We start from the raw sequence: 12,240 nt of genomic DNA on the forward strand, positions 1-12,240 counted from the left end.
AAGACAGTAGCTTCCTGGAGGTATAAGGACCTCCTCCCTGAGTCCAGTGATGGGCAGGGACTGAAGCAGGGTCAAGGACCCCACCTTGGGTGGTTTAATCATTCAAGGGTCACTCTGGCTGGAAGATTGACTCACTGACAGCAGCAATCACATCCTCTGATGTAGCAGAAGATCTTAGGAATGCCCCAGGAGCCTTGACAAAGCCCAGCAGACCCTGGGACTAGGGAGCAGTTCAAAGTCCTAGACAAGGTTGGGGTTGGGATCTTTCCTGCTGTCTCTGGATGACTGGAATTCTCTGCCCACTGGTGGCAAGTTAGGTGGAAGGTAGAGGTGTCCATCCTAATGAGGCCTGGGAGTCAATGGGCTATTGGGGCACCAAGATAGACAAGATGTCAAGGGAAAAAGCCAGGATTGGGAGCTGGGGGACCCGGTCTCAAACTCAGCTCTTCCACGGGCTCCCTCGGTGACCTGGAGCAGATGACTTGGCCCCACAGGGCCTGAGTGTGTACCTCCAGGACCTCTTCCTTCAGGACCTCTGGTCTGTTAGCTGCAGGCCAGGGTCCAGAGCCTGATCTGGAACAAACAGCTGGGTCCTGATCCTGACTCCCCTGCTCACTATATCCTCTTGCAGGCGCCTCAGTTTCCTCATTTCAGAAAGAGATATAATGACAGAAGTGACCTCAGGGGTCAGTGTGAGGACCAGGGGGACAAAACCTGTAAAGAGCCTTGGATTTGACCTTCAAACCCTTGCTCCTCTACCCTCTTCTGTCTCTTGAACCACCACTGCCAGCATGCAGGTTCCACCATGTCTCTACTGGACTGCTGTAGCAGCCTCTGGAATGGTCTCCTCCCAAGTCATCCCCCTCTAGTCCACACTCCATCCTTTGAAATAATGGATCTTCCAGTATCCTTCAGAGCTGCTCCCTCCCCTCTGCCTTGGCTTCTCTGTCAGCCTTCTCCTATAGACCCACAGGGGCCCATCAGTATCAGGGCATGTGGGCCTGGCTTGGTCTGTTGGATCTTTGTGAAAGCTTTTGTCTTTCCCGTCACTGGCAGTCCTGTGGGGCCTGGTGCTTCCCAAACCCAAGGACCCTCTGGTTCTGCAGGAGAACATCTCTGTTGTTAAACTGTAAAAAGAGACTCCAGGCAGTGACCCCAGTGAGGGGAGGCCAGGAACAGACTGAGACGTGCCAGGGGAATCTATGCCACCATCCTCCCAAACCAAGCAGTTATTAAACACACAGGAGTAGCCTTCTCACTGTCTCCACTGGGTGCGACCAGTGAGTGCATCAATGCTAGGCCTATCTGTGTGGACTCTGGCCCAAAGAGACTCCAGGATCACTGCTTTACAAAAAGGAGAAGAAAATGGAGAGGGGTAGGGTGGGGAGGAAGATCTGTTTCTGAAGTGGCTAAGGGCTGTGATGTGGTGAACAAAATCCCCATGTGCCTTCAGGCAGGGACTGGGTGCACAGACACACACAGGGATTTGAGAACATGTGGTTCACCATGGTCAGAAGCTTTGGGGCTCCCAGATAGAGGAGGACAGGTGGAGTAAGGGGTAGGGAGACTTCACGGTCATGTTAGCAGCTGCAGATGTCCAGATCACTCCCAGGGCCAGAAGCACAGATGGCTACATCTATTTTAAGTAATTCCTCTTGGTATTTAGGTTTTTAGCACTGACCCTTCCACTAAAAGGCTATGAGGGCACTGGAAACCTTCTGAATTAGGTGTCTGGGTCAAAGCCTCAGCCACCCCACCCTAGTAATGCTTTCACTAGGGAGGAACAGAGACCAGCAGAGTGCTGGCAAAGAGAGGGAGGGATGGTTCTGTTTGGAGGAATTAAAGGAACTGGGAAGGAAAGAGCAAGAACACATTTAGGGTTAGGGCAGGGCCAGGGGGTTAACTGGGAGACCCCCTGCAGGGAAGGGAGGCCCTGCTCTGGCCAACATTTGATTTTCTCAAGGTGACTTTTTATTGGATTCTGGCTGAAGGAATTCTATCTAAGAGATGACTGTGGCAGAGTCTGTGGGTCAGCAGAGGCCCAGCTCCACCAGCAAAGTCAAATACCAATCTTTGGGAGGACTGTGGAAATATAACGACAAGACACCTAGTCAGAGACTCCTGAGAAAGAAGGGGGAAGCCTCAGTGCCAAGATAAAGAAAAGTGATCTGTTAAGAAAAACCACAGGTCTGTTTTTATCACAGTGCATCCAATAAGGAAAGCATTATACATGTTATGCAACTCACCAACACTGCCCATTCCTATGGATTTAATTGACATTACACAGAGGAAGATTTATTTTGCCTCATGGGATACAGGGTAAGAATTAGCTGCGATCGAGGGTCCTAGAATGAGCCAAAGCCTTGGAGGAGAATCTCGGGATCTCTTTATGCAGTTTGGGTGTTTGCCTTTTGAGCTTTGCTGAACAATAAACACAAAAAATCTCTATATACGATGAATGAAAAGACCCAAATAATTGGACTGAATTTAAATTATAATAATGTTCATCCAAAAAAGAGCACTTGCCTCTTATTACTTGTGTATCACTTAGCAATGAAATTTAAAATCTGTATAATACAGTAGTCACCACATAATCTGAACAAAAAGTAATATGAAGGGAGGCCAATTTTCCTCCCAGTATATCATCCTTCCAGGTATCCCTTCACAATTCAGCGACAGATTAACTGGTTTCTAAAACAATGCATCGATCCTCACGAGCAAGGGCAGTTTCGACTGTTAATTCCTTGAATTTGGGGATTTTTCTCATAACGTAGTTATTCACAAAATGACCTACTCTATCAGAGGACCAGTTATTATGTTTTATATATGTGTGAGTGTGTGCACATAAACGTGTGTATGTGTCTATGTATGTATATATGCATGTATAATACACAGATATTAGATGTGTGTATACATATAATGTACACACAAAAAAACACATTTTGGTATTTCCTACAAAGGCACTACTACTCCATATAATATTGTTACAGAGGGATGGAAAGCCCAGATTAAAATCATACAAAAGCAAAACCAACATGTATGGAAAATTAACAGCGTGACAACACCTCAGTGATCACGTTCAGATGAGGTAATATTTCTCCCACAACCATGTTCTACTCCAGTGAGTTACCAATGGAGATTGTATGTTCAGTGACCGACAGAGATGTCATTGGATCTTCTGTTGGGTAAAGGAGTAGGGAGTGGGGAGACACGCTGGACTCTGGTTACTCAGTAATGAGAAGCTACAACTGGATGGAATATAGAGCCTGGAATGGCTTGGACTTTGGGCCATTCCTTGATATAAAAACAAAATTGGGGTAGTCTTCCCCCCTCCCCCAAAGACTGGTCTGTCTAGGGAAAGCCCTGCCAGACGTCAGACAGCAACGTCTCTGCTGTGTAACCTCTTAGCAATATTGCTTCTTCTTGGTGATCAGATCTGGCTCAACAGTAGCTTGTTGTTAGCCTGGAGCATCTCAAGATCATCAGATACCCCCAAAATGTGAGCATGCTTGGGTTTGAAAATCCAGAAAAAGAGGAAAGAAAGAAAAGGATGCATTATAATAACGGTGACGATGTCACCACTGAAGCAGTTTAACATTTACTGACCAAAAACAAAACAAAAAAAGAAGCAGTAGGAGTCATCATATTCTCAATTGGGAAAAATTTTGCTTATTATTCATTTTTCAATTAGGGAATTTTTACGTACCTCAGGAAGTGAAACTCCTGAAGTCTGCAGAGTCTGTTGGAAAAGAGAAGTTAATATTAAAATTGTTTCAAATAAAGAAAAAGGAAAAAGAACACTTAAAACCCCAGAGCTTTGGGAACACAAATCTATTCCTTGTTGTTTACTTTTCTTTTCATTCCCATGGTCCCCAGTGAAGACTTTAGGCTGGCTCTGTACCCAGTGGTGCATACACACACGCACACGCACACGCACACAAACACATGCACATATACACACACGCACACACACCCACACACTTGCACACATGCACACGCACACGCACACACAAACACAGGCACATACACACGCACATACATCCACACACTTGCACATACATACGTGCACACACATACGTGCACACACACATGCACATACACCCCCCCACACACGCACACACATATACACTCCCCACACACACACACACACACACAGCGCCAGACTTACCTTCCCCAAACAAAGAGGACTTTCTCGGTGCTTGTTTGCTCCCCAGGCTCACTTCCTGAAAGGAGGCTGGGCTGAGCCCCTGAGCCAGGACTGTGACAGCAGAGCCAGCCCCCACCCCCACCCCTCACCCCTACTTCCCCATCTCCTCTCCTCCCCCAGCTTCACTTTCCAGGGAAAAACTATGGGGTGAGATACACGCACAACCTCTAGGGATGCTGCCCATTTCAGTTATTCCAGGTGTTAACTGTTTTTTGTTTTTTATTGTTTGTTTTGCGATGGATCTAAAGAGACTATCAAAGATTGGAATTAATTAATAGATAATCTAACAAAGTACTAACTGAGACTAATCATTTCTCTTCACAATAACCTTTTCTTTCCCATTTAAAATATTTAGTGAATTTTAATAACTGAAAAATATTATTTCTCAGTTCCCACAATCACATCAGTTTTCAACATATAATACTAAAATACAATAATAAAAGATGGCTTGAAATGTGTAGCAAACTGCCGGTGTAGATATGGTAGAAAAATATGGAAAAGGGCAGGAAAGTCTAATTTTTTTCTTCTTTGTTTGAAGTCTGGCTTGACGGGAAAGAGATGCTTCCATAGGAAAAAGGAAAATAGAAATAGCTAACATATGATCAACTGAGAAGATGAGAGAAGAAAACTGGAGAGCCAGAGAATGACTATCTATCTAGCATAGAAAGAGTAAGGAATCCAATATCAGAGAATGTGCTTTCAAATCCGACCTCTGATACCATCAGTGTGACCTTGGGTAAAAGCCAAGAAATGTTCCCTGATTTCATTTCCATTCTCTGTAAAACAAGGGACCTCTCAACTTTTTGTGGGAGCCATAGGCCTCTCTGCCAGTCTGGTGAAACCTTCAGAACCCTTTTCTGAGAATATTTTAAAATATTTGATGGAAACAATAACCTCGTCAGAGGATAGTGTGTATAGGAGGGAGGATGCAATTTCACAGGATTTTAGGGGAGTGTCTATGGAACTCAGGCAAAGAACCCTAGACTAGGAAGTCCTGACTTCATTTCCAGCTCTAGAATGCCCATGGAAGAAGATTTGCCAGGGACTGACTATATATTACTCTTCTACGCTTGTGTCTTCCAGAGTCAGTTAACAATTTTACCTGTCATAGCAATACCACTGCAAGCTCACAGTGAGGTCACCTGTTTTATATACTTTCATTTGGAGACTAGATATTTCAGCTTAGGAAAGAGTGAAAATGCTGGAGTTTGCCTAGCTGTACTTTCTGATATGTCTATCAGAAGTAATCCTCCTTTGGAAAAAATGGAAGGAATGCCTAAAAGGAAAACAAAGAAGACCCAGCTTGAGGAAGAAGAGGGGATTCCAGACCCAGGCCAGGAGGTGGGAAGGTAGAACCATTTGAAGTACAGATGATAGGAGAAGACTGTAGAAATGCTGAATGTAGGGAACAGGTTTGTTCTCCGAAGAGTAGCATGATCCCAGTAAGAGAAAGTAGCTTCCAGGGTCCCACAGACCAGTATCGACTCTCTGCAGGTCTTCAGAAGAAAGTTGTTTCAGTGTGTCCAACTCTTTTGACCCCATTTGGAGTTTTATAGGCAAAGATACTGCAGGAGCATGCCATTTCCTTCTCCAGATCATTTTCCAGAGAAGGAAACTCAGCAAAGAAGGTTGAGTGACTTGCCCAAGGTCACACAGTTAGTAAATGTCTGAGGCTGGATTTGAAGTCATGAAGATGAGTCTTCCTGATTCCAAGCCCAGCAATCTGGGCCTAAAGGTAGTGACATTAAAAGAGAGAAGGGAATATGGGGGAAAAATAAAAAAACTGTCCAAGATGGTATCAAAAGTAGAATCTTGATCTCTTGCCTTGGATTCAAGTTATGTGAAAGACAGAATCTTAGAATGGGTGTAAAGGAGACTGAGAAGACTCTAATAAAGAAAGTTCTATTTAAACTGAAAATAGAAAGTGGAAGAGAATATTACCTAAGTACATTTTCCAAATTGGTATGACTTTGGGAGAACGGACAATTTGGAATTATCCAGTGGAATACAGGAGCTGCTAAGGTCACAGAATCAAAGATGTAGAGCTCCATACCCTTAGAGGTCATCTTTTCCAGCTTCCTCATTTTTACAGAACTGGAAACTGAGGCCCATAAAGGTTACTGAGACTTGCCTGAGACAGGATCAAATCAAATGACAAAATACTCAACTCAGTGCATGGCATGTGGTAGTTAATAAATATGGTTCCCTTCCCTGCCCTACACCTACCGTCTTCTTTATAGTCCCAAGGATAGTATGAGATGAATTTGTATCCCGGAGGGCTGACACTTGGTCTCTAAAGACAACACAAAAATGTTCAGAGTTTGGAGAACGTATTTCAAAAGTGAATTAAAGATCTTCACATGAAGAGGTAAACATGGCCTTGTGGTGAAATGCGACTCAACTGAAATTCTGGAATGATTGGGCAGAACAATCCAAGAGGAATGCATCAACTAAAAGAAGTTGAGTACCATTGTATATCAAGTAAGTATACTGCAGTGCAAAATAATAACAGCCAAGTCCCGAAGAGGCAGGACCAGAAGTGCTGTCATTGGTGGACTTACTCTACAGACTGCCTTGTCAGCAGGGAGAAATGGATGATGAGTTGTAGAAGCAAATCATAGAAAGGATACAGGATGAGTCCAACAATGACAAAAGGCACAGTTCTTCAAATTTAACTTTCCTTGTTTACAAAATGGGGCCAAAGTTGGTTATGCTCCCTTCCTCTCAGGATTGTGGCGAGAAAGCATTTTGCAAACAGGAAAGTACCTAAGGAACTTGCACTACTTACTATCTATCAGTGTGAAGAAAACCCCAGTAAGTTGCAGTCGGTAATCTTTGTTGCTTCCCTTTCCATAGACTATAAGCTTCCTGAGGGCAGAGGCTGTGTATTTCACTTTTGTCTTTGTATGCGTTGAGGTACACAGAAGCCTGGCACTTAGTAGGCACTTAATGAAAGCCTATGGATTGTTGATACACTCAACTCTACCTTAATTTACTCATCTGTAAAATGTAGGAAATAATTCTCATATTACAATGTGTAATGACCACCCCCCAGAGTCAGTTTGAGGAAGAGTTTTCTGTAAACCCTACAGTGCCTTGGAAATGTGAGTTTCCTTTGTCTCCCTGCCCTTCATTCTTCACTGAGCATCTACCTGTCTCTGTCTGGTTCCTCTTTGGGAAAATGTAATCAATAATGGGTGAAGCTCATATCACAAAAGGGCATTGATACCATCCAGTGATGAGCTGTATGAAAAGTGCTTTGGGAACCATAGGCATCCATTTTCTTTTTCATTCTAATTGGGATTAAGGTTTCCTTAAAATCCCGGTTAGGGATTGGCTTGGGTCTGCTTCCTTGACCGTGCATGTCTTGCTGCATTTTCTTATGCCACCATTTCTGTGTCTGTCATTGATAGATGATTGATAGGTCCTCCTTGTGCACTCACATGACCCACGATGGCCATACCAGCATATAAGCTTCTTGAATGCAGGAGCCATGTTTTCTTCCCTTTCATCATGCAGAGTCTCCTAGAGCCTTACTTATGTGCCTTAGGAGGTGTTTGGAAAACATTTCCTGAATAACTAAGTTCATTACGGTTTCCTTCATTACTCCAGATTATTTTGTTACATGCTCAATGCCCAAGGTACAGAAGACCACGGTGAAATAATCCGATTGTGTCTCTACTACTTAGGAAAAACTAGAGATGCATAGGTGTGCTTCATGACCGGTTGCCCCCACAAATGCGCTCACTCACAGTCTGGTGAAGTATCTGAGTATAGAAATCTCTGACCTTTTACAGTAGCATTCTTACATTTATTCAGTTAATTTGATCAATTCAGAGGGTTAATTAGGTTCATAACCTAGGGAGTATTTGTTTTGTTGAAATATCAGAATTGACCCAATGCATTGATTAGTTTGATAAAGCAATTAATTCCTAGACCATCACTGCACAGTGTCAGAACCCCTCACAGGAATAGCCTGCTTCTTTGATCTAAGTGGGCCTGGCTATTATTCCTGGAAGCTCAGAATCAGAAAATGTTTGAGGGGGAAATGTTCTCAGAAGCCATACAGCTCAACCTGTGCCCCAAAGGGATGCCCCAGCCGCGTACTACAACACCTCTGCTGAGTGTTACCTTGCTTCTGCTTGAGGACATCCAAAGATGAGAAAGTCATTGCCCATGAACCAGCCCTCTCCACTTGGGGAAGGTTGAGGCCAGCTCGATGGTCTGGTCTGTTTGTCTTCCCTCCTTGACATCTAGCTGAAACTTGCCTCCAGGCAGCTCCTACCTGCCTTTACATCTGCCTTCTGGGAATAAACAGATCTAATCTAATCCCTCTTGCATATAAACTTTGGGAAACTTGAAGACAGCTCTCACTTTCTTCCTGGAGTCTTCTCCTGCTGAACATGCCCAGTCTTCCTCCCTCATTGTGAATGACTTCATCTCAACACTGTCCTACTTATTGATATCCTTTTTAAATAATGGAGGGAGGAAAAAAGTGACCCAGAAAGAAAATAAGGCCAGGAATGCAATGCTTCCTTTGAGGATGGTGCTTCACATCTGAGGGCTAAAGTTCCCTGAGGTAAGGAGTGAGATGCACAGAGCCAAAATGTAAACAAGTTAGCTGGAATGAAGAAATTTGGGACAGATGCCTTTTATCTCCCAAACTCCAGTTCTTGATTTTTATGTGTCTTCATTTATTGGCCAATGACTAGAAGGGACCTATATGTCAGTCAAAATCTAGTGAGGTACCCACTAACATTAGTGCCCCCAAACTGCTGCCCTGTTCTCCACAATTCATACTGACTGAAGTCTATATATAGAAAAGTGGTTTTAGCGACACCAGAAATCCGGCTTGTGTTTCCATTTCAGTAACTAAGCAGTGAGGTGCCCCCAAGCTGAATAGTGGGGCTACATGGGGAACACAAGCATCTGCTTTGCTCAGCTTCAGAATTGTCTTTATTCCTTCATTGGAAACATAATATATTCGTAAACATTGCTTGAGAGCTTATTGTGAAGTCAAAGAGAAATGATGATCCTCATTCGACTCAGTTACCACAGGTTCCTGAGAAGTGATTAGGCATGAGTGCATGTGTGTGTGTGTGTGTGTGTGTGTGTGTGTGTGTGTGTGTGTGTGTGTGTGTGGTGCAGAATGGACAAGTTGGGGTAGGGGAGGAAACTTGTTAAAGATTAACAAAGCAGCTCATTTTTACAAATTAATGCAACAGACTGAAACAGATTCTCTCTGGCATAGCATATAAAGATACCTTCTATTTCTATTGACCTGGGTTTCCAAAGCTGTAGACTTTCAACAATTTAGAAAATGGCCTTTAAGAGTTGTGATGTGGATCTAGAAACAGTCTGAACATAATCTGGTTATCAATGAATTGCATACTTTTAAAGAAATCGTCATTCCCAAGGCCAAGAAGCATGTAAACTCCTTGAAGGCAGAGTTTGTTTGATTGTTGTCTTTGCTGCCTCAAATACTTAACCTGATGTTTGGTATACAGTAGGCAATCAGCAAATGCTTGTTGAATTGGGTTGGCATACACAGTTTGTCACTGAGCCTTCACTCCCAATCTTTCCAGTCTCACAATACTTGTTTGCGTCCGTACTGGTACTATAGCCTTTAAGAACCTTAAGTCATGCTATGATGAGACAGTGAAGGGGATATTCACTGGGGTCCTCATATGTTCTACCCACACATTCATCCCTCAATGTGAATCAAATCATTAAGAGGCATTGATTAAGCACCTACCATAAATCAGCACTCCTTAATTAAGGAGGACGTTACCAATGTCTAACCTGGATGTTTGATGATTCTCTACCTGAAGCTGAGCTCCTGTGTTCATGTGAAAGGTAAGAGTGGGATGGATAATAAAGATAATGCCCTAGACTGTATGCTATTTTCTTTCCACATCCTTTAAAAAGACACTGTATTGTGAAGATCATAAATAACGCACCCCCCACCCCCCACCGTCCTTCTCTCAATATCCTCTGATCTCATGCTCATGCACTTTCTAACCAGGTTAAAGTCCAATTCTGCACTCACGTTAGGCAAGGATTCAATTGAGTTAAAATGTTATCCTGACTGTCAGTCAACCTTATCATGAACTTTCATTACGTGCCTGTAATTAATTGGGTCCAATGAACAATATCAGCACTGAGTTATAGAGTCTCTTTCCCGACTATATAATTAGAATATAATTACCCACAGGATATCAGAATGATGCAAAACCTTTCCTCTAAATGTGCCCTCATTAGGAAACAAGTCTCAATGTACATTTATTCAATCAGTGTGAATTAATTAAAATGTTACTGAAATAAAAGAGGGTAGCAATAAAGTGTATCTGACATCTATTAAGAGACTATCACTTGAGATCTGCATGCAGAGTGTATATTTAAAGCCATTTAGCTCCAGTAAGGAGCTCTGCTCCAAGGGGCTGTGTGCAGGCAGCAGAGCTGGAGGATGGGGGGAGAGGTAGCACAGCTTCCAAATGGAGGATGAAGATGGCAGGCGCTTTGGTGGGGCACGACTGGTGAAGTCTCATCTGGTCATCAGAACTGCGCCTGGGCTGGAAGAGTGGCCATGTGACTGCAGTGCTTGACCCCTCTCAGTGGAACTTTAGAAATCTACCCAGGCCAGTCTTGGTGATAAAAGTGTTTGGGGATAATAACCTAGTCAATAGCCTAGACTGCAGTTTTCTTTGTCTCTGCCGGCCCCACCTGGGTCAGAGATTGTGTCTCTAGGAGAGGGAAAGGGCTGTGAGAGTGAAGAAAGACAGATACTAATAAAATTAGCATCTGAATAGCCCTTTAACCCTCAAAAACACTTTCTGCTCAGTATCTCCTTTGTGTCCTACTAGGAACCTGGGAGGGAGATTCTCATTTCATCCCTTATTCATTTTGTGAATAAACTCACATTCAGAAAAACTCAAGGATTTGTCCAATCATCTAATCAAAGCCCATTAGACTCAGGGATCTGAGCCTGGCTTTGAGGAGGTTCGTGAGTCTGCATCTAGCTAGAGCCTGCCATACTGACACTGGGTTAAATACATTTTTACAAATACTAACTCACTTGATCCTCACCATAACCCTGCAAAGTAGAAACTTTTATTACCCCCTTTTTACCATTGAGGAAACAGGAAAACAGAGAGTAAGTGACTTGCCTAGAGTTACACATCTTATAAAGGTCTTTTTTAAACTATATATGCAGACTCTCAGTTCAAAGAAATAGCAGGAGACAGACAGACAGACAGACAGACAGACAGACAGACAGACAGATAGATAGATAGATAGATAGATAGATAGACAGACAGACACAGACAGACAGACAGACAGATAGATAGATAGATAGATAGATAGATAGATAGATGGAGAGAGAGAGAGACAGACAGACAGACAGACAGATAGGTGATTCCATTTGAGTACGGTGACAAAAATCATATTTTCTTTGAGGAGCAGCCAAACTTAGAGTATAAAAGGAAAGTGTCAGACTCAAGACTATCAGGAATTATTGAAATTGGATACTTTCTGCATGGACCTTACCTTCCTTGAGTATCAGCTTCCCTACATGTCAAAGTGGGAAAATAACAGTGCCTACTTTCTAGGGATATAGTGAGAATCCACTGAGATGAGGTGTGTAAATCACCTTGCAAACCTTAAAGGGCTGAAGAAAAGTGAACAATTAAAAGATGGAGATTGTAGTTTCCTGATGGGGAACACTTCCTCCTAATTAGGGCTCCCCCAAAGTGGAAGAAGACCCTCTCCTAGGAGTGAGTTTTCCCTTGGTGGAAGTCTCCAAGTCAAGGTTGGAAGATGCTAGTCAGACATGTCAGAGAGGTGAATCCTTTCACAGGTGGCTTGCACTCATTGGTCCCTGAGGTCCACAGGTGGTCCTTCCTACCCAGAGATTCTAGACTCTTAGTGTCCCCAACCCCCAGAAACTAGAATCCACCCTTCACCCTCACTCCAAGATGAAATATGAAATTGTAATTTAGTGAACAAACTGAAAGCCTCTGGATTCTTTGCCACTC

At 43.2% G+C, this 12,240-nt stretch overlaps 1 protein-coding gene across 8 annotated transcripts in view; it reads right to left on the minus strand.

Annotated features, from left to right (window-relative positions):
- Window positions 1-12,240, minus strand: part of DGKB (diacylglycerol kinase beta) — a 686,362-nt gene that overhangs the window by 388,563 nt on the left and 285,559 nt on the right. For all 8 annotated transcript variants that reach the window (XM_072650808.1, XM_072650809.1, XM_072650812.1 and 5 more), the window contains one exon: window positions 3,707-3,739. In XM_072650808.1, coding sequence (XP_072506909.1) covers window positions 3,707-3,739 — 33 coding nt within the window. The remainder of the gene's footprint in view (window positions 1-3,706; window positions 3,740-12,240) is intronic.

This window comes from Notamacropus eugenii, chromosome 3, assembly GCF_028372415.1.
Source record: "Notamacropus eugenii isolate mMacEug1 chromosome 3, mMacEug1.pri_v2, whole genome shotgun sequence".
Classification (NCBI taxonomy): Eukaryota; Metazoa; Chordata; class Mammalia; order Diprotodontia; family Macropodidae; genus Notamacropus; species Notamacropus eugenii.